This window comes from Hordeum vulgare, chromosome 6H (genome assembly GCF_904849725.1).
Source record: "Hordeum vulgare subsp. vulgare chromosome 6H, MorexV3_pseudomolecules_assembly, whole genome shotgun sequence".
In the NCBI taxonomy this organism is placed as follows: Eukaryota; Viridiplantae; Streptophyta; class Magnoliopsida; order Poales; family Poaceae; genus Hordeum; species Hordeum vulgare.
Window position 1 is genome coordinate 561,597,008 of NC_058523.1, and position 21,759 is coordinate 561,618,766.

The 21,759-nt window shown below is 45.9% G+C and overlaps 3 protein-coding genes across 6 annotated transcripts; all 3 read right to left on the reverse strand.

Moving 5' to 3' along the window:
- Positions 1-590: 590 nt before the first annotated feature.
- Positions 591-4,755, reverse strand: LOC123403977 (U-box domain-containing protein 24-like). Of its 3 annotated transcripts, none has more exons than XM_045097877.1 (4): positions 4,214-4,755; positions 3,021-3,567; positions 2,596-2,905; positions 591-2,381 (listed from the first exon to the last, which is right to left on the reverse strand). In XM_045097877.1, the coding sequence occupies exons 2-4, from the start codon at positions 3,558-3,560 to the stop codon at positions 760-762; spliced, it is 2,472 nt and encodes an 823-aa protein (XP_044953812.1). In that variant the 5' UTR covers positions 3,561-3,567; positions 4,214-4,755; the 3' UTR covers positions 591-759. The 3 variants fall into 3 exon arrangements, with proteins under 3 accessions (XP_044953812.1, XP_044953813.1, XP_044953811.1); XM_045097878.1 differs by having other exon boundaries at positions 3,021-3,569; positions 4,228-4,271; XM_045097876.1 differs by having other exon boundaries at positions 4,174-4,231.
- Positions 4,756-5,907: 1,152 nt separating this feature from the next.
- LOC123406366 (alpha-1,3-mannosyl-glycoprotein 2-beta-N-acetylglucosaminyltransferase) lies at positions 5,908-11,066 on the reverse strand. The gene is made up of 18 exons (XM_045099876.1): positions 10,791-11,066; positions 10,553-10,612; positions 10,388-10,463; positions 10,045-10,107; positions 9,520-9,554; positions 9,381-9,457; positions 8,894-8,939; positions 8,743-8,805; positions 7,961-8,027; positions 7,810-7,878; positions 7,650-7,719; positions 7,488-7,549; positions 7,313-7,403; positions 7,126-7,219; positions 6,918-6,980; positions 6,799-6,837; positions 6,546-6,716; positions 5,908-6,453 (listed from the first exon to the last, which is right to left on the reverse strand). Exons 1-18 carry the CDS (start codon positions 10,857-10,859, stop codon positions 6,343-6,345), a joined length of 1,326 nt encoding a protein of 441 aa, XP_044955811.1. The 5' UTR covers positions 10,860-11,066; the 3' UTR covers positions 5,908-6,342.
- A 4,908-nt stretch (positions 11,067-15,974) lies between these two features.
- Positions 15,975-21,269, reverse strand: LOC123406367 (probable disease resistance protein At1g61300). 2 transcript variants are annotated; one of them, XM_045099878.1, is made up of 4 exons: positions 21,167-21,269; positions 18,965-20,161; positions 16,984-18,861; positions 15,975-16,860 (listed from the first exon to the last, which is right to left on the reverse strand). In XM_045099878.1, the coding sequence occupies exons 2-4, from the start codon at positions 20,132-20,134 to the stop codon at positions 16,195-16,197; spliced, it is 3,714 nt and encodes a 1,237-aa protein (XP_044955813.1). In that variant the 5' UTR covers positions 20,135-20,161; positions 21,167-21,269; the 3' UTR covers positions 15,975-16,194. The 2 variants fall into 2 exon arrangements, with proteins under 2 accessions (XP_044955813.1, XP_044955812.1); XM_045099877.1 differs by having other exon boundaries at positions 15,975-18,861.
- Positions 21,270-21,759: the final 490 nt, after the last annotated feature.

The window sequence follows — 21,759 nt, forward strand, 5'->3', positions numbered from 1 at the left end:
CCATCCATTCCACCGGCACGCGCCGTGAGCATAGCTCGATGCCGCCTCTCAGACTCCGACTAAGTGAAGCAAACTTTAATAAACCCAAGAGTTTGTAGAGTTGGTTTCAGTGTTGCTGCTTCCTCGATGTTGCAGCTCTTCGGTCTCCTTGGCCTCGTGTTGGTGTTCGCAGTGAGACTGCGTGGATGGTGGCGCATGGGGTTAGGCGGTGGTTTGGCTGGTCGGCTCCGGTTAGACGGTGGGGTTTGAAGTGGGGGAGAAATCATTGCCGGTTCGTTCAGACACCGGCGGGTGGCATCATTCCTTTTTGGAGGGTGTCGGTGGTAATATTAATACATTCCAGACTGGGTAAATGAGTACATACATTCTAACATCTGCATGCATCTTGTAGCAGACTATGTATGAAATGGAGGGAGGTACAAACATACAACATTTATTTGTACAGCCATCGTCAACTGCCATTTGCTGCCTCTGTTCAAAGCTAAGTTGAAAAACTGTCCCTGTTCTGCCTCTACCCATGGCAAGTAACTAGTATTTCTTCCGTCTCAAAATAATTGTTTGTTTTTATTTTTTTATTATCAAGGTGCAACTTAACAAATCATCATCATCTTGTTTCCAATTGTGATTGTCATGTCATAGATACTCCTATCCTATTCATCAACATACAAACAAACAAATAAAATGAAGCTACATACATTTACACAATAAATAAATTACATTACATACTACAAAAGAAGAAGAGGGTGGGTGGCTTCATGATCATGGCCGGCGTGCCTGCGCATGGAACGCGCTGGAGAAGTTTGGGATCCTGTCCAGGTGCCGGAGGGCGCGCTCGGCGGTGTGCCGCGTGCGCGGGTCGCCGTTGCGGTACGCCTCCACCAGCGCCGACGCCACCGTCTGGTCCGCCGCCACCTCCTGCGCGATGTCCTCCACCCGCAGGATGCGCTCCACCACCCACACCGCCCGCCGCCGCAGCGCCTCCGTCCGGTTCTCCACCAGGATGTCCACCACCGGCCGCAGCCCGTCCGCGTCCCCCAGCACGCCCACGCCCTCCGCCGCCTCCACCCCGTCCCCCACCAGCGTCGCCAATGCCGCCAGCGCCGCCTCCACCACCTCCGGGTTCAGGTGATCCAGGCACGCCACCAGCCGCTCCACCGCCTTCCCCCCGGCACCGCCTTCAGCCAGGCAGAAGCTCTCCCGCAGCGAGCAGAACCCGCCGTGCACCCGGCACACCCCCACCGGACGACCAGCAGCAGCACCCGTCGACGATGGCACCCCGAAGCACGCACACAGGAACCCGGAAGGCGCGGGCGGCGGGGGGTCAGGGATGACCGTCAGGTTCCTCGTCTCGAGGGACAGCTTCTCCAGCGCCAGCGCCGAGTAGAGCTGCACCGCGTCCTGCCCGTTCACCTGCACCAGCTCCACGAACAGCGGCGCCAGGGCGGCCTCACGCGCGAACTCCACGTACTCTGGCGCCTCCTGCAGCATGCACGTCAGCCTGTACATCACCTTCACCATCCCCTCCGTCAGCGGCGTCGTGTACCGGTTCCCGCGGATGGCGCCCCGCCGGAGCTCTGCCAGCTTCGTGCTAAGCGTGCCGAACGCTCCCAGCTCGAACAGCTGCCGCGTCAGCTTCGAGTCCCTCTCCGGGAGGTCACCCAGCAGGCCCACGGCTGCCGCCTGCTCCTCCGTCACGCCACCGGCGCCGGGGTCGGATATCACCCGGAGCAAGCTGCTGAGGTGGCCGCCGAGTGCGTCGGCGAGCTCGGCGCCCATGTACGGCGACACGTTGCGCAGGAGCTTGAGGGACTCCACGCGGATCTCCCGGTGGGCTGCCTCCAGGAACTGGATCAGGCTGATGGTGGCGCCGGAGCTCTTGATGGCCGACACCACGTCTTGGGCCGTGTCCGGGGAGCTGGTGAGGCCGACCAGGACGTTGAGCAGCTTGCACTCCACGGCGGGGCCGGTGTTGCTGATGAGATGGAGCAGGCTGTGCACCACGTCCTCGGACAGGAGCGTCTGCCTGCCGGCGTCGTCCAGCGGGATGGAGCGGAAACTGGCGCCGGAGGCCACCAGGTTGGCGAGGATGGTGGCGGATACCTCCTTGAGCCTCATGGGGAAGTGGCTGCTGGCGCCGACGGAGAAGAGGTCCTTGACCAGCGGCGGCAGGATGCCAGCCTGCAGCAGTATCTTGGCGCTCAGCTCGTTGGATGACATCTCCCTCATCGCCTTGAGCGTCGCCTCCCTCGCCGGCAGGCCGCCCGTCTTGATGATGCTCACCAGCAGCGTTCCAACCTGCTCCGCCACCACCACCTTCACGTCGTTGGCCAACGCGAGCTCCCCGAGGTACTCAACCATGGTAACCTGCACCTCAGGCCCTCCTGCATTTCAAAAAGAAGCTCATCTGATTATTAAGACCACCACAAATTTAAACTCCATCTATAAAATTTATATATATATATATACCTTAAAGCAGTGAAATGATTCATGTTATTTCCAAACTAATCCCCTTTTTTGCAGTTCAAAACAGAGACTGAGAAAGTCTCAGAATTCAAAACTACTACTGTATAATGCAGCAAGGGCTGAAGAATGCACCTTGAAGCAGTTTGGTGAGGAGAGGCTGCAGCCTGCCGTTTTCAGCCATTTGCTTGATGTTAGTGTCATACTTCTCCAGATTCTTGAGCGTTTTCTCTGCTTTCTCCACAGCCATCATGTTCTCTGACTTGCTACTCCCCATGCCGACCAGCAGGAGTATCGCTCCATAGACCGCGCCGATCCTTTCGCACACGGGCTCATACTCTGAGAGCTCATACAGCAAAGAAACCGCAAGCTCCCTCTCCTGTATGTTCTCGTTCGACAGGAACTTTATGATGGTGCGCACGGTGTCGCCTTTCCCCAGCTCTTCCTGCAAAAGAAACCAACCATACATACATATAGATATAGTTGCTTGCTTACTTGAACAGAGCATTCACTGGATCAACCGTGCAAAAATCGGGCAGGGAAGAAAAGAAAAGAAGAACCTTGTTCTGATCATTGTCCTCGACGACGGTGCGGAGGACCTGCAGGGACTTGAGGCGGACCCTCCTGCTGCTGCTCTTGAGCAAGTCGGCGAGCGTGGATATGATGCCCTGGGCGCGCACGAGGTTCTTCTTGGCGCCGCTCCGCTGGCATATCTGCGAGATGTAGGCCATGGCGCGCAGGGTGTCGTCCTCGTCGTCCTCGGGGTGCAGCCTGAGGGCGTTGCAGGCCTTGTCAAGGTCCTTCTCATCGTTCCTGGCCCTCCACTCGTCGATGACGTTGCGGAGGGCGATGCTGGGGTTGATGTCGGTGGTGCGGAGCTCGCGCTGCGTGAGCGGGCAGGTGGGCCTGCGGCCGTTGTCGCGGCACTCCCTGAACCACTTGAGGATGGCCTCGCGCTCGAAGGTCTGGCCCGTCTCGATGGTGACAGGGTCCTGCATGACCTGCTTGGTGAGCGGGCACATGAAGGCCTCGAACGCCGCCTCCTGGTAACCCTCGGTGGACTGCTCCTCCAGCTCGCCGTCCGAGTTCCGGGCCATCATCTTGCAGCTGTGCAGTGCAGATGCCACACAAGTCAGATAAGGATTCTTCATATGTTCAGATTACACTTAGAGTTATCGAAAAATTTAATTTGCTCAACAAACCACCTTTTTTATTATCCATGGCCTGCTTAATTTAGCTCATTGGCTGCTGCTACCTACCTATGTAATCTAGTGTAGGAAGGAATTGGGTACCTATCTATTATCTCCACAAACTGATTATAGGTTTTGTGGAGAGGATAGCATGCATAGGTGAAACGAAACGAAATGAAATGAATATGATGATAGGTGTAAGTGTAATCTGAAGTGAGTTACCAGAGGAGCCTAGCCTAGAGTCAAAACTAAGTAAAGCTGCTGCTACCTTCCTTGCCTCCCTTCCCCAATACTGATACAAATGGAATGGAATTGGAATGGAATTACAAAATTGTGTCCCCAACCCAACCCAACCCAATACTAGAAATCAAAATCAAAATCAAAATCAATGGGGCAACCCAAGCAGTCTTTGATTTGATCAAAGCAGGATGCTTACTAGAGTAGTGTAAAAATTTGTTTGGTGGTTGCGGAGCGGTGGGGAATCGAGTAATAATAAATAAAGTAAATTAAAGAGCATGGGAACCTTTTAGAGATGAGTGAGCGGAGATGGAGAAGAAATCGACCTTCTTTCTATCTTTCTTTCTTTCTTTCTTGGATCTGCGCCGCGGCGGCGGCCCTGCCCTGCCCGGAGAGGAGGAGGAGGAGGAGGAGGAGGCCCTGCCCTGCCCGGAGAGGAGGCGGGGCGCAGCAGCAAGGAGGAGGAGGCGGAGGAGGAGAGTCGGTGTCGGCGGCGCAGGAGGAATCAGCGGAGGAGAATGAAGGAATGGGGAACGGAGGGCGACGGCGGCGACGAGGAGGCTGAATCAATCAAAGTCGCAGGCAGGGGAGGAAGGAAGAAGAAGCGGCAGCTGTGCTGTGCTGAGCTGCCCGCCGACGACAGATAGACAATGAAATGAAATGAAAGAAAAGTTGCTCCTTTTATTTCATATTCATACTGCTGCTGCTACTAGTACTAGTATCCGACTGACTGAATCCACCACCACCAAATAAAACGAAAACGCAAATGCATATGGAAACACAAGACCAAATCCAAAGCCGTTTACACTGTCTCAAGGTCAACAATCAATGGTGCCTTTTTTTTCTTTCCTTCTCTTATTTCCCCGAGAAAACGCAAACCCCAACAACACGTACTACGTTCCTATATATGGACATGAAGCATGTTACTATTATGACCACATTCGCAGAGACTGAAACGACTTACACAAACAATTCATGGTCAACACACACCACTAAAATTAAAGCCTAAACCAAATCCACCAAATATGCGACCACTCCATATCAATTCTCGGACTTGAATCCAGACATACTCGTTTCACCACGACAAAAAAGCAACACAACCATCGAAAATCCATTTCTGAGACCAGGATTGCTCACCCGCACGCGCTCAATAAAAAAAAATCAAAACAAATTGGATGGTAGATAATTTGTTCGCGCCAATGTTTCGACATCTAAACAGCTGTAGGCAAAAAAGACAAATCCAGGGCCTCTATTTTTTTTACTGTTCATCCACTGTTTTGATCCGATTTTGTCTTTTTTTTCTGAGAGCTGCTGAGAAGTTTAAATGATTTAAAAATTAAAGCGTACCTCACGCATCAAATTCTATACCACCGAAAAACATTGGAATTTGTTGAATTTTTTTAGTATTTTTTTTATTCAGTGTAGGTGCAGATGAGCCTGGACATCAAAAAAACGTTGCACTCAACTTTCTTTCTTTGTTGTTTTAAAAGGACTACTCTTTCGGTCTCTTCTTTTTTACTGTCACAGAAGAAACCCTCTTTCTTTCTTGGTAAATTAATTTACTTTAGTACTATCTAAATAATTATAGTTAGAGAAAACTAGAGTAGTTTTTCTCAACTACAAGTATTTAGATATAGAGGGAGTAGTTTATGAAATGTACTAACCTCGTCCAACTTTGCTAGAGTTGTATATATAGCCTACCAGTACCATGTGTGGACAAGTCAAATAATGCTTTGTTTTGGTCAGCTCAAATAATAATACCAGTAGTATGTGTTGCTAGTACTCCAGGCAACAAGTCAAATCAGTGTCATTAGCTTCTTCTGCATTAAAAACATGATCATCGGATGGAATGGATGGATGGGATTGACCTGATCCATTCTAAGCCACCACCAACCAACCTCTTACCCATTCAATTCATTCCAACCCAACTACTACCACCCTACTACACACACACAGATATACCACATGGATAGTATTGCTGACTAGGCTGAACTGGACTCCTTTCACATGGACAGACAGATTCAAACTTCAAAACCAGCATCACCAATATTCAAACACAAGCAACAATTTTCTTCTTACATCATCATGTATTAGTAAACACACACACACACAAACTTAATTCAATACAAACAACCCCATTTTACTAACTACACCCACACACACATGGATGAATGAATCCCAGCCAAATAGTTTATCTCTGCGATTCTCGTCACCGTGCGCTCTTCTTCCCTTGCTCTTACTCTACTCTATCCCCTCCTTGACTGTAGACGGACGGCGAAACCCCACGAGACCTCGACTCGAGGGCGAAATAAACACCCATCATCCATCCATCATAAAAGGAAAAAATATCCTTGGCAACTGTGCATTGAATTTGCACCCTATCATTCAATGTTTTGCTACATCAGGGTGTCAACTTCCCCATGTTGACAGATTTCCCAACCTTGGCAACACTATGCTAAACCCCAAGTTGGCGAAGAGAGTCAGGGCCCACCAGGTATATCCGTCTTCGGCTGCTCTTGTACCGGAACACCACCACGCCTTTGTAAGCCGCCCGTGGAACACCGTCCTGGGAAACAAGGGCAGAAAAATCAGAACATGAGCCATCGTGTATTCAGCTAAATTGCAAGATTCACGAATTAAACCGAGTTAACAAGGGACCTTCCATTCTTCAAATATTCCAAATTGACGAGCTATACGCTCGAAATCACCCTGGTTGTCATACTGAATCCTTACGTCCACATCCAGATTGTGGGCCTTCAACAAAGCATCGGATCCATGCACAGGTGTGGCGCTAGCCACGTCTTTTCCGAATTTGGTTAAAAACTTGTCCTGATGCCACCAACACAAGTATTAGGCACCCTCTTATGGAAACAACAACTTTCTCTCTGAAGAACAGATTAATAATCCTTACCTCCTTGAGGTAGCTCAGGTCCTCGGAATTCCAGTCAATCTGTGACCACAAGAGGGGCCCAAGTAAGTCTCAGGAACAAAGAGCTTATAAAATTTAAACACATGGGAAGATCTGCCTACATGAGCATCATTTAACTTGATTGGTTTCAAGTATTGATCGAAGAATTGTCCCATGCTTGATCCCTGGAAAAGAACCATAAAAAAGCACGTGTTAAATGCCAGCAATCCAGAACCAATGGCTCAAAACATTCAAGTGCTAATCTGCTCGTCGTTACTGCAAACAAAAATGCAGTGATAAATTTGCATTGGTGTAGAATAGCCAACATACATGCTCGCCAAAGTTGTATGTTCTGCATACTTCTGGCCGAATAAACTGTCGATCTCTGTGTACCTCCTTTAGCCTCACCCAGTCATCCCAATAAGTTAACTCTCGTCAAGGATGAAACAGATGATACACGGCAGTAAAGGAAAGCATATCTGCTAATCTAAGAATCAGTAGGCAGCAGCAAGGATATGCTTTGGGCCACTTTGGTGACAGCTCCATCCATGTTGACTTCGTTAGCATCCATCCAAGCCCAGGAAAGAAGTCTGAACGGTAAAGAGCCTCTGCAATGGGTTATGTAGAAAAATGAGTAATTATCCTTATTAATGTGGAAATAAAGTTGAACAGAGGCCTATAAGAATACTAACTTGGGTCATAAACAAACTGCTTTTGCCCATTGTCATTCCAAGAAGAAACAGCCATTATCGACCTTCAATGCCACAATGGCAACAATTACAGCAAAATAATTAGCACATTTGATATTAATGCATTGTCTTGGCATATACAATCAGAGTATAATTGTAACATACTTGTCACTATCAAGTAATTTTGCTGCAGCCTCAAAGTAGTCGAAGAAATCTGGAGCGATCTCCATGTCATCTATTAGCCAATTAGCCATGGAAATATGAGATGGCATGCAGACATATCTAAGAACAAGACAGTCATAGAACCATCAAAAAGAGATCAGACCTTCCAGAATGATTACTCGGCGAAAATCATGCTTAATGAATAGCTCATCCAACGCCCATTTATAGTGGTCTGAGTTAAGAAAAACTATGAGGACAAGAATCGATCATATCATCAATCCTAAGAAAGCACTCAACAATTGAGGACCACCTACTAGCTATCTTGTAATATGCAACGTTTTCTCCTGGTCTTTCAGTGCGCACAGGCTCAAGATCCACATGCTGCAACACATCAAAGGCAAAAGGAACACTAACAAATCATTTGCTGGTAGCCTGGATTCTTAGAAAAATACTGGAAACGCTATTTAGAGAAGACTGAAACTAGAAAAAAGTACAATCATCCAAATTCAGTAACCTCCCCCCACCCCCTCCCACTTCATTGCACCATTTCCTCGCCCATTGATGTTGTACCAGGGGCAGACCATTTCAACGTTTGGACCATTGACATCACTGCATCTGACATCCACGTACATAACCTACTTTCCCAGTACCAAAATAATCTAGTGCCCCCTTAAAAAGTGGCACATCAAGATGCCACAAGTGAACATGTCTCCTTGTGGCTAAGCCATTTTGCTGTTGGATTAGTGTTGCTCCGACATTTCTCGAATGCTTCAAGTCCTACCTCCATCTAGATTCGCTACCACCTCTCGATACAACTACAGCTTCTTGCTGGCCAAATTTTTATTTCAATTTTTGCACTTATATGTCTACTTGGTATGAGCAGTCATGCATATAGCATGTATCAGCTATGCTAGCGATATTACAAGAGAAACAGAGTTGTTCTATTCTAGCAGGCAATTAAGAAGCATAAAGCAAGTGTTTCTGTCAGCACCTGCATAAATGCTCGTATCAGCTATGCTAGCAATATTACAAGAGAAACAGAGTTTGTTCTGTTCTATGAGGCAACTAAGCATAAAGCAAGTGTTTCTTTACGCACCTGCATAAATGTTATTTGATTGTAACTTAAAGCTTTCTTTTTTACTTCTCCATTTGTTCCATCCTGCGATTAGAAGAACCAATGTAAAAAAATTCCTTCCCACACACTTAAAGTGACTGAGAACAGGAACTGAAATTGCTATTAGCAGTACCTGTGATATAAATAGTGGAAACTTTGAAGCAACTGCTTTCTGATACCTGAAAGAGTTACCGTCCATCATTTATTTTGTCAGGAAGGGTGTTGTACAAAGCACAAACTGAAGCTACATGGATCTAAAAAGAGCAATTAACAGATTAGGAAGTAATGTCTAAGTTTCCTCATTGATGCTGTCTACTCCCTCCGTTCCAAAATATAAGTCTTTTAAGATATTTCACTAGGAGTCTACATACGAAGCAAAATGAATGAATCTACACTCTATAGTATGTCTATATACATCCGTATGTAGTCCACTAATGAAACCTCTTTAAAGACTTATATTTAGGAACGGAGGGAGTAGTAATCAACAGTGCGACTCGATTTCAAAGATAACTGACACAGGTGTCATCAACTGAGTGTGGTCTTAAAGAAATAAACAAAACAGTCGACATTGAATTTCTCTTGTTTTGTGAAATGAAAGGAATGGAGAAAACAGAGCATACTTGAGGATAGATTCCACTGTCCTCTGCAAATAGTCTGGTCGATTGCAAGCCATTATGACAACAGCGGCGACAGGAACCTGTTGTCAGAAAGAGATGAGGTCGATCCTGTAGAGCAATAAAGGTTAGCAAGATCACATACCACGTTCTTGTCTATTAAGGTCTGTAAACTCCTTTCTGCACCAAAAAGAAATGTTAAAGGTAGAGTTAGATTTTTCAAGTTCCGGATGTCTCGGTAACATTTTGGAGCATTCAGCCCAAAACTGAATGCATTGCACTAAGTGTTAGACTCAACCATTTATTGTGATGCCATATATTTAAACAGACAACATTCCCTAAAATACTTTAATCTTGAGAAGTTAAAGAAAATAATAATTTGAAACTATGCCTCCTCCAGAAAGAATGATTCCAATTTGAAGATGAAGCATCAGAGTGGATGCTGCGGTATTGTCGACCGTTCAACATGGAGACAAGCATGTGCATGAGGTTCTAGCATGGCAAGGTTTGGAATTGGATGGATAAAACATGCTGTAGCCTAGGACCGAAGATGCGTGTACCATACTATGATGACTAAAAGACAACAGGAGGTCAGAGACACGCCAAAAAGAGCCATCGTAGCTGAAACCAATAACGAAAGGTATGCATAGGGCAATGATTCCATGCTTACTTTCAAGATCCTGGATCAAAATCTTGAGCTGCACGCGCTCCTCGTCTTGGCGTACCTTCATCTCTGTTGCATTAACAGAAAGGATTTAATACCGTAAAATACCAGCCAGCGGAAGAGGATTTGCAGTCAGGTTATCTGCGTGTGGAAGAGGAGAGCTCAAAGGAATGAGGGGAAATTTCATAACTAAGTTGAGAACCTTGGTAATGCCTATCTATGTTGAGAAGTAACTAATTATGTGTTTGGAGCATTTGAACCTTGAGGAGGAACGGCATCAGAATTGAATTGTGGCAGCAGATTGGAGGGCTAAGGTGTGAAAGATAGTAGCAGGTAGGTAGGCAGGTACCTTCGAGTGCGGCGATCTTCTCCTGCTGTGCGCTGACCTGATCGATCATGGCGTGCAGCTGGCTCTCGCATTTCTCCTGCGCGTGTTTGTTTGTTTGTCAGCATAACAGCAGCTTGTTGGATTAGTTAGAAAAAGAGGGGAAGGGGGGGCATCCTAAGCGCTTACTGCTTCCGCGAGGCGTCCGGCGTCGTGGGAATTAGACGACTGGGTGGAGAACAGCCGCACCTGAGGAAGAAGAAGACGACGCAAACACAAGGGGAAATCACAATCAGGAAAACAGAGACCGGAATCCCACCACCATCTACTCGACTAATAATCCTGATTCGCAGGGGAGACGTAAGGGGCGGTCAGATCCCCGGATGGATCTGGTTCGCAGAGGAGGGAGGGTGTTACTCTTTCTTACTTGGATGTAGATGAAGGCGACGGCGGCGGCGACGAGGAGGATGCGGATGTCGCAGGGGTTGCGCGCCATCGCCGGCGGCGGCGGCGGAGCAGGGGAGACGACTGAGGCTTGACTCCACTGCTGTGCTGGGTAACAGGGGACGCCGCTCTGCTTTGCTTCTTTCTTTCAGTTAAGCAAAAGGAAAGATGAGATTTTTACATGGATGAATGAGGGATTCACACTCATCACATGAAGAACCTTCTCTCCTTCACCTATAAAACCCAACCATCCATGCTACCACTATATTACCAATCTAGGGAACCAACAATTACATAGATATAGAAGCATTTTATTTATTTATTTGTTTATTTTCACACAAAGACTCCCAACAAAACACGTCGAAGAAACTAAGCTAAGACGAGCCAAACGCAAGTCTTCATCTTCCTAAAACATAACGCGATGCCCGTCGAAATCCACCCTGACAACACAAGTCCGATTCGTGAATGTGACTTCTGTCACCGTGGATTTCGACAATTCGTCAATGTCGTTCTGAAAATAACAAATTGCCGCTTCGGTGTGCGGCAATTCGTTGTTGACTTTTCGGTGACGTACCAAACTTGGCAAAGAGATAATTCATTATTTTTCCTTCGAAAGCCGTATATGCCCTATCATGCTTAACCAGGGCCACCCGATATGGAGCCCGGACCAAGTTTACAAATAACCATACAGCTCGATAGGCATATAGGCAATGTCATCATAAAAAGGAGAAGGAAGGCAATTATTTATCATACAATTACTATTATTAAATATTTGAACACCTATTTGTTTTTACATATGCACTATTAGCATGTCATGTACACCTAATTTATTCTTGAGGATGACATTTTTATTATTTTTGTACTGTCACTTCCTCTTTTTGTACACAGTTTTTTTATGTGATAACTTAAAAATGGCAACTTTGTGGGTGTAAATAAATAAGCTCATTTAAAAAAAAAATCCTATGAATGTTTTTTCTTTGGAAAAAAAAAACTGCTTCTTTGGGCCAGCCCTTTTTTTCCCTATGTGTTGCACAGTTGGACCAGCTAGACCTTTGAGAGCAATATATAGAAAAATACACTTTCGTTCTTGGTTGTAGATACACCTCATATGGGGATTTTTTTTTACTAATTAAACAAAAGTTCAAAATAGTTTAGAAGTATTTTCAGATTAAACTTGCCTTTCGTTTCCACTAGTATATTTTTTTTAGGAAAAGAAACAACATTGACTTCAGGGCAAAAAAGACACAATTTATTTATGATTATAGGTCACTTTGTCACACTATTTTGATTGAAATTTTTCTTTTCTGAAAATAGGTCAAAGGGTAATTTTCTTTACATGGAATTTTTCTCACAAGTATAGTGGTAGGTCAATTTTATTTCAAAAGTATTTTCTGAATTTTTGACTTTTTGTAATTACTTAAAAAATCATAAAGGATGTAGATATACCTAGGAATCAAACTTTCTTGTCCGCAAGATATAGGCTTATATACTCATTAGTTTTTTTAGTCTACTTATATATTGTTAGTTTTTTTATTCTGCTAAGTTATCGAAAAAGGGGTTTCCTCCGCTTTGTATTTCAAAGCAACCAACACCGATATATAGCATTACTGGACGAGCAACACATCAAACCCAAAAGAAAAAGAAGAAGAAAAAATGCCAGCAACGGCAGCTCACAGAGAGCGGATGACCCGCCACTGCTGCGCCCTCCGGAGACAAATCACCACAGCCCGAGGTTCCAATCCACCGCGTATCAAGCAACACCTACAAGAAGGGATGCGACGCCGACGACGCTGCTGCCCGAACAAGCCCTAGGGTTTCCCCCGGCACGCGAGGAAAGTAGGGGATGGCTACCCCTGATACCCTCTAGGGCTTTGGGAAGGAATGGTGGCACCCGCCGGTGTCACCGCATCGGAGCCGGATGAACCGACAAGGATTTCTCCCGCACTCCAAACCCCATCGCCTAACCGGAGCCAACCAGCCAGACCACCGCCCAACCCCATGCGCCACCGCAGTAGCGCCGCCACACACCTTGTCACACTACGAACACCAACACGAGGCCAAGAAGCCTGGAGAGAAGCGCCAAGCGACATAGCAGCAACATCGAAGCCAAGCGGGAGGGAACAACCTCCACCGTCGTCATGCGAGAGGCCAGCGCCTCCTACACCATCGTGATCGCCGTTCGGACAAGGCAGCAGGGCATACCAGGCCACCTCCGGCCCCGCCAGGCTCGAAACGGCCTGCTAAGCCCCGTCGGCCATGGTGCAGCAGGCGGGCGTCGGTGCCACCAGCACCCGTCAACTCGTGTCGCTCCCCTGCCTCCCGGGAGTCCCGCCGTAGGCCCGCACCACCATGGGCCCACCCAAGCCCAGATGGGCCCATAGGGCCCAGATCCGGGCCAAGTGGCTACCACCAGGTCGCACCGCAACAACACCTCGCCTTCAACAACGCCGCCGCCGTCCAGCCGTCCGCCCGCAAGCCCCGCCGTCCAGCCGTCCGCCCGCAAGCCCCGCCGCCGCCTAGGAGCACCCCCTCGGTGTAGCTTCGCCCCGCGTCGGGGAGCCACCGAGAGGGGAAGGTCAGGGGGCAGCCGCCACCAGCGTCCCCACGGCCAAGCCGGTCGCGGGCGCCAGCAACGACGGCGGGGAGGAGGGGGCTAGAGAAGGCGGAGGGTGGGGCGCGGCCGGTCGCCCGCGGAAGGAGGAGGGGGATGATAGCCCGAGTGGTCTTGGCCAGTCTGTTAAATCAGTACTTACATTTTCCTTTTTTTTAGGGGTACTTACATTTTCCACGAGTTGCCGTGAAAAGTGTAAAATAAATGTGGGCTGTAGGCCATGCCCATCGACGTACTCCCCATTTCATCTCGTCTCTCTTCTCTCACAAACCCCTCAAAAAAAAATCTCGTCTCTCACAAAAAACACAATCTCATTTTTCCGCAGCGGCGGCAGCAGCAAAACGACGGCGAGGGCGCGCAGCTAGCACGGCAGACGGCGAGGAGGGGCGGCGAAGTGCAGGTAATCTCTTTCCTTCACCTCGCTCCCTGGTGTTGTCGCTGTGGAACTGGAATTTGGTGTTTAATGCTTCCTCCCATTGATTCATTTTTTTTCGATCCTCTGAAATGTTGGAATATTCAGTATATGTGTGTGGCTTACAATATTTATTTTACTGCTATTTTTTATCTCCTGTAACATGTTGATGCGGAATTTAAAGCATCATATACATGTACAGATTACATGGAAATTTGTCCGAGAAAGCCGGTACTACATGCTAAAAACACAGTACATGTGTACTGGAAGTTAAACATTATTTATATAACCCATTTACAACATGATAGAAATGACCAAGTTATCCATAATTTGGCAATACGGATTATTTAAATGCCTGCGGATTTGAATTGAAATTTATTCAAATCCTACTATTACTAATGATCGTGGTTGGTTGTGCTAATTTGGAGTCTTTACTTAAACAGATTGTATATCTGAAAACTTATCTATACACGGTTTAAACTAAACTGGAGTAATTATATATATATTGGTCTCTATCCTTTCGTCTTAATATCATTGTGAGCGGCACCACGGATAAGGATGAGGAACAGATGGTAGGTCATAAATTTCAACATGAAATCCTGTAAATAAATATTTATTGACTTGTTGCATATACATTCATTGAGTTTAATTTACCAGACGACTATCCTCTGGCTGCAGTAACACAAGTTTTATCAGACTGCATGCAGTCGAAGGTTTTGTCAATCAAACTTGGAAAAAGACACAACTCTCATAAGCAGCAGTAATAATACATGTACACGGTAATATATAAACATGTACTCCCTCCGTTTGTAAATATAAAACCTTTTAAAGATTACACTGTAGACTACGTACGGATGTATATATACACATTTTAGAGTTTAGGTTTACTCATTTCATTTCGTATGTAGTATTTAGTAGAATCTTTAAAAGGTTTTATATTCACGAACCGAGGGAGAGAGTATGACACAAGTCTCATAAGCCACAGTATTGCATTTTCTTAGAGCATGCCTGCACATCGTCCTAACGCCAGCAGCCTCCCGCTCCTCCCCACTCCCTCCCCCTTCCAACCCTAGCCGCCCAACTCCCTCCCCCTCCCTTCCTCGCCGCCGCGTGAGGTAGCTGCCGGGCAAGCCTGAGGCGCCAAGGATCGTGGCGACAGGGCCTTGGCTGCCCTGCCTCTGCGTGGGGAACTCCGGATCTAGAGCAACGGCTCCATGGACGAGGCACGGCAAGCTAGCAGCCGTGCGGGCGGTGGATCTGGCGTCCGAGCCGCGCGGGCGGCGGGATCCAATGGTCGTTGGCGGCCGGCGGTGGCTTCTGTGGTGGTCGGTGCGCGCGATCTGACTTTTTTTTTCGAATTTTGTAAAGTTTTTGAAAATATATGAACATGTTCTAAAAATATGTGAATTTGTTTGCATAATCATTGAACTTTTTGCAGATCTGATTCAGTGCTTTTTAATTCAATAAAATTTTAATGTATGTTTTGTAACTCACGTTTTAAAAAATCAATGTAATTTTTTTAGGACCTGCAGCGAGGCGTCGGGAGATGTTTATGGGCTGCAAAAAGTTTAGCACCGTATAGGAGCTCCCGGCTCTCGCTTGTTTAGTTGCTTTCAAGTTTCTCAAAAAAAAATAGTTGCTTTCAAGTAATTACATTTTCCATGAGTTGCATGGGAACTGTAAAACAAAACTGGCCCAGCCCAGCGGAACAGTTGATAAGCAAAACTTGAGCCCATGGATCTACTCCCCCATTTTATCTCATCTCTCACCAACCCCTCAAAAAAAAAACTCGTCTCTCACCTTCCTCTCGCACAAAAAAAAATAAAAAAAATCGCTCGGCGGAGGTGTCCAGCACAGCACAGAGCGAAGCGGCGGCTAAGGAAGAGGCAAAGCGCACCAGAGGCTAAGGCTAGTATATAGCATCTGCAAATCCTCAATTTGTATGTAACTGCTAGTAGTATACAAAAAAGTACGAGTAATAAACATATGTACCAGTTTTATCAGACTTTTTTTGTGCAAAAAATTTCTTGTATTACTCAATCAAAACACAGGTACAGTCACACTTAACAGCGTCCAAAACAACCCCCCGGTCCAGACCCAACCCATACAACATGTTTTATCAGACTTAATTGGAACAAGAGGGGTGCTCCACCAAAAGCAAAGGAAAGGAATAATTTGAATTTTCCCTACGGTTCATCAAAAGAAAAGTAATGAATATTTCCTATGTACAATGTTTGCAGCTTGTGTCTTAATATATATGAGACCATAAGTGTCCAGGCAAGGACAAAGCAACATCTACTGCATCATGTAATGGACTAACTACTAATCATACAAACCAGCTTCAGTGAAATTTCGTTGAAATTTTTAACCCTGATATCGTCGGCCAAATTTAATATAGGGTTGTAGGATAGTTTTGACGCCTTCTTGGCATTCCAGTCTCTCCCAGCATCGAGCATCATCAAACCGTAGCTCCTTGAGCTTTGGCGGCAAACTGTCCGGCTGGAAAGGAAGCCTCTTCAATGCCAGACTACCTTCAAGCTCAAGTCGCTCTAGGGATGGGAATTCCATACCCTTGTCCCCAATACTTTCCAACGATTCGTTGTAAATAAGAAAGAGAAGCTTGAGGCGAGGAAATGTTTTTGTCTTGTCCTCTGCTGACCCATCGCACAATTTGTCACCGTGGCACCTCATGAATGGTTGCACCATACCATCACAGGAAACTATATGAAGTTGTTCAAGGCGAGGCAAATACATGACCCAAGAGAGGTGCAATAGATGTTGGCACATAAATAATTCCAAATAAGTGAGCCTTGGGAATATAAATGCTGGAGTTGCTCCCATCCACTTTATGTCCCTCAAGGATCTCGTCATAGTTAAGCGGAGGTTGTTGAGAGCACCAAAACGGTTGTTTGGTTGTCCCGTTCCCGTAACATGTTCTATTGTTATTTCTCGAGTGTCGATTCCTTCTTCATTGATATCTTGTTCAAGAAAATACCTTTCTTCATTGATATCGAGTTCATACAAGGTCCTCTGTGCAAAGTCAGTTGATAAAATACGAGTGAGTACACAAACGTCATTCAGAGCCAAATATCTAACAGGGAGGTTTGCCGCTTCTTCTCCAAGTAGTGACTCAATCTGAGCTAAATCTCTTACCAGAATACCAAGCGCTTTCAACTGAGTTAGGGTGCCCAGCTCTCGGAATAGGAATAGGCTACATTTCCTCAAGAGACTCCTCAAGTCTATTACTTGCAATGCTTTAAGGCTAGAAATGACCCCAGCTGGTATACTCACGTAACCACTACCAGACGTTAGGTACAAGAACTTGAGGTTGATGAGCTTTCCAAAGGAGTAAGGCACTTCTTGAGTTTCCCCAAATTGGTTTTCTGACAAATCAAGGTATTCCAGGTTTACCAAGGAACATAATTCTTCCGGTATCCTCTTTAGGTTGTTTCCGCTCAAATCCAGATACGTCAGTGACTTGAAATTCTTAATTGCTTCAACAATTATGCTTTCATCCAATTCGTTGTTCCGAAGGCACAAGATCCTCAGTTTTAGTGGATCAATATTGAACCTGATAGGAATTCTGTTGAAACTCAAGGAGATGCACTCAGCTTTGTTCGAAAGGATAATAACCTTTTTGTCTCTGCCACCTGGTGCCGCCACAATCCATTTGTCATTCTTCTCACCGCAGTCACAAGAAATCCATAAAGCCATATCACGAATCACATCATGCGCTTTAACAGAACCATATGAATTTTCCAAGGAAGATCCTGGGCGAACATCGCTGCCCTCTAGCAAACATGCAGCTGTAAGTTCAGCTATCAAACTATATGATTTTCTGAAGGAAGATTCTATGTCCGGCCCATTCACTAGACCTAAGCCCATCCAGCATTGAGCAAGGTCAACTTTGCGAATATTCTCATCCTCTGGCCATAGTGCACAAGTCAAAAAACAATCTCTCAAGGTCTTGTTTCTTAAATTGTCATAACTAAACTTCAGCTGCGTGAAAACATTAGTTTCCATACCCAGTTCTATTGGGTCTTTGTCGTCGGCGCAGCATGATTGTTTCATATATTGGATGGCAGTTTCCCACTGATACACATCTTTCTGATACATTGCCTTTCCAATTGTTATCAAAGCTAATGGCAAGCCTTTCAGTTCCTTCATAAGTTCTCTAGCAAGAGCTTCAATATGGGGACTAGAAAGAGTTTCGGCACCAATATTTTCTTCAAATAGATGCCATGCCTCATGCTCCTGCAGATATGCGACTTTTAGCTCTTTCTTCACCTTCATTTGACCACAAACTTCTCTTAATCTTGTCGTTAGCACCACTTTTCTATTGAGCCTGTTTACATTTCCAAGGGGATATGGTATTCCAGCATCTTGTAGATCAATTCCATCCCATAGGTCATCTAATAGTACAAGAAAGCTTTTCGTCTTCATGTACTCATATATGTTACGACTTTTAGGACCAGTATTTGGCAGTTTGAGCCTTTCTATGATTTGTGATTGGACCTTTTCCACTGAGCACCCTCTGGAGGCAGTTACAAAGAGAACAAAATCAAAGGTCATACCATCTCCAAATGAGTTATTAATGTTTTTGAGAAGATGTGTTTTCCCGACTCCACCTGGACCCCAAATTCCAATCATTCCCACTTTGGGATCATCCTTAATGTACTGGAGAGCATCTTTAAGGTTACGGTTCTCAGCTGACATAGATGGACCAGGCATCTCTTGCACAGGAGGTGGCATTGACTCAATTGCAACACTACCGGGACAACTGCTGAGACATTCTTGAACCTCACGAAGCTTCTCAGATCCCTCCATGGTAACATCCTTCTTCAACTTGCTGTCCACAGAGATTACATGAACAGAATCAATGATTTCGGCCACTTTTTCCAGCCATCTGTCCACCTCATTTGTTGATTTCTTGCCTTCTCGCTCAGCATTCTTAATCTTCTGACATACATCGTTTTTTCTCGCGATCAAGTCTTTGGTGGAACCCTCGAGACTTCCCACAATTCTTTCCGCCTTCAGGTTTAAAAATAACATTCATGTACGTATTAGTACTCAGTAATAATGGCATTAATACTATTTCGAAATTTGAGTATCATCGATGGATGCAAGCGCTTACCATACATAACGGGTTGTCCTTTCGAAGGTTTGATGTCTTTAATGCATCAATGACATCTTCCCACTGCCTTGCATTTCTGCTTCTTCGCATCATCTTCCCGAAATGTATCAGCTCTGATGGTCGGCCAATTAGTTCTCTTACGAGATCCTTAGCAAGTACCCCGACGTGGGGATCAGTATAAAGATTCTCCTCACCAAAACTTTGTTCAAATAGCTGGTGTGCCTCCTCCTCCTCCAAACCAAGAACTTGTATATATTTATCCACTCCCATCAGATCACATATGGATTGTGATGGTGAAATGATTAGCACCTTCCTCTTCTTTTGGTCCACAACTCCAAGAGGGTGTGGAATGCCAGCTGCTGAAAGGTCCATCTTCTCACAAAGGTCATCCACCAACACCAGAAAATTTCGTTTCTTGAGCAGTTCATGTATTTGAGCTGTCACATTAACATTCTGGGTTATACCGAACCTGTTTATGATCTGAGCTTGAACCTTTTGCACCGTGCATTCTCTCGAGGCCTTGATAAGGACAACAATATCAAAGGGACAATGTTCAAGAAATGAATTGTTTATCTTTGTGAGAAGATGTGTTTTCCCAACTCCACGTGGACCCCATATTCCAATCACTCTCACTGCATCCTCCTCCTTAATGCACCCGAGAGCATGCTGGAGGGTACGCTCTCTGCTTGGCAGAAGTTGAGCAGGGTGGGTGGACAAATCTACGACACGAGGTGGAGGTGGTGTGCGTGTGACATTCTCTGGCAGCGGTGTGCTACTGATATATTTTCTCACAGCATCCACCTTCTCAGCCGCTTTTTTGCTGGTTTTATAGTTTCCCCAGCAATTCAGAGAGCACCCAAAGATTCTGCACCTCTGAACAAAAGACTCGCGGTTTGCTGCTTCTTCAGATATGGCTTGCTCCGCCCTTGGCACCCACTCCTCTGCTTCATCTGTCGGTATCAAGCCATTCATTTCGCTATCTACAATTCTCTGTTTGACGCGAAGTAAGTTGCCTTTCAAAGTCTCGGTTTCGGTCCTGTGATTCCTCACGTTTGTGTGAGCGGTGAAGCAGTATGTGGCATTTGTGGAGAAGAGTGTATAGAATGGAGTTATGACCGTGTTGACAGTATTTGCGAGCAAAGGACCAAGCGCCGGCGCCTCAATTGCCATTTTTGGCACTTGTCTGAAGAACCAGTACTGCAAGACAATTGATGTGTCTCAGTTCTTGTGTGATTATGTTTGAACTTGTGCAAGTTTGTACTGTTATACTACTTACTAGTAACAAATTGGACTAAACTCGACCCAATATGTCTTGCATGATTGTACATGTAACATATCCCTGTGAAGAATTTTTCTACTCCCTCTGTACCTAAATAATTATTATTTTTAGAAAAGGAGGATTTCCTCCTGCCTCTGCATCAATACGATGCATGCAGGCACTTTACTAAAGAAAGCAATCAAATAGTCCGCGGTTCCGAACAAACTCTGAAAGGTGCAGCAAAATAATCAAAAATAAATCAATAGACTAGTTCTTCCCAGCTACAATTATTTAGGTACAGAGTGAGTATATGGGAAGTTGTGGAAATATATCTGATTGTTAAGAGACTTGAACGATAAAACATAACACTCTTTGTTGTAACAGATAAAATCGCAAGAAAGTGCTTACTGTGTGTGTCTTTCTTGTATAATAATTGCAGGAGAAGAAAAGAATGTTGGTATGTATTTTGGTCCAGGAGACGTAATTAATCACGGAAAGAGGAGCGGACACAAATGAAAACAGGGCCACGAGAAGATCTTGTTTGATGCAGGACACCGAATTTCGACAATTGTACATGCAGCAGAAAGATTCAGAGAGCACCACACACATAAAAGGGTTTGCTTGGTACTAGGATAGGATGTGCCAGAATGATGATGCAACAAATCATAGGATTGTAATTGGTACCTGGTGAGAACCAACCAACCAGATGTTGATGTTTGGGGTCACCAAAAGTAAGACGATGGATGAGATATTTATTCTTTGCACCCACCAAATCAGAGGTAAGAACCGGATTTTAAGATATATCTACATACATACATACATAAAAACATGGTATTGATTGTTAGTTGTGGAACATATGGATCTGGAGTTGATTAAATACTACTACTACGCTAGAACGCATGGACCAAGAACAATAGGAAAGGGGAGAAGAAGAAGAACCTCACCGCCGCAGCCGCAGCAGCCAAATCCGGACGGAGAAGAATCCGGTTCCTCTAGGAAAAGGAAAGGAAAGGGGACGGAGAAGAATCCGTTCAACCCGCAGCAGCCAAATCCGGTTCTTCCTCTCTCTCGTTGACTCTACACTCTGGGAATCCGTTCAACCCGCAGCAGCCAAAAGGAACAAGAACCAAGGTGTCTGTGTGTAATGGGCCCAGCCCAAGATATTTTTATTTTGCTGCCCTTCAGCCGTAAATACCAGGGACAGTTCACAAAGAAAAAGAAAAACAGGAAAATCCAAACCCTTTCCACTTTATTATAGTATAATAACTTACTAGTCAACTGCGCGTGTTTGTACAATCGAGTCACATATTTTTTTTCGGAGGCAGGCAGGAACAGGGCAACACCAAAAGTTTCCCGGTCTCCTCCTGGGCATGAACTAGGGAGCCCCTCCCTTCCGCCCCGCGCCGCGGGCCGCTCCGGCCGCGGCGGCCACCCACCAGCCTTCATGGCCCCGAGCCGCGCGCCAAGATCCGCCGGTCTCTCGCCTGCCCGCGCTGTCGTCAAGCAAGGGGGGATCCGCGGGACGGGACGCTTCCCA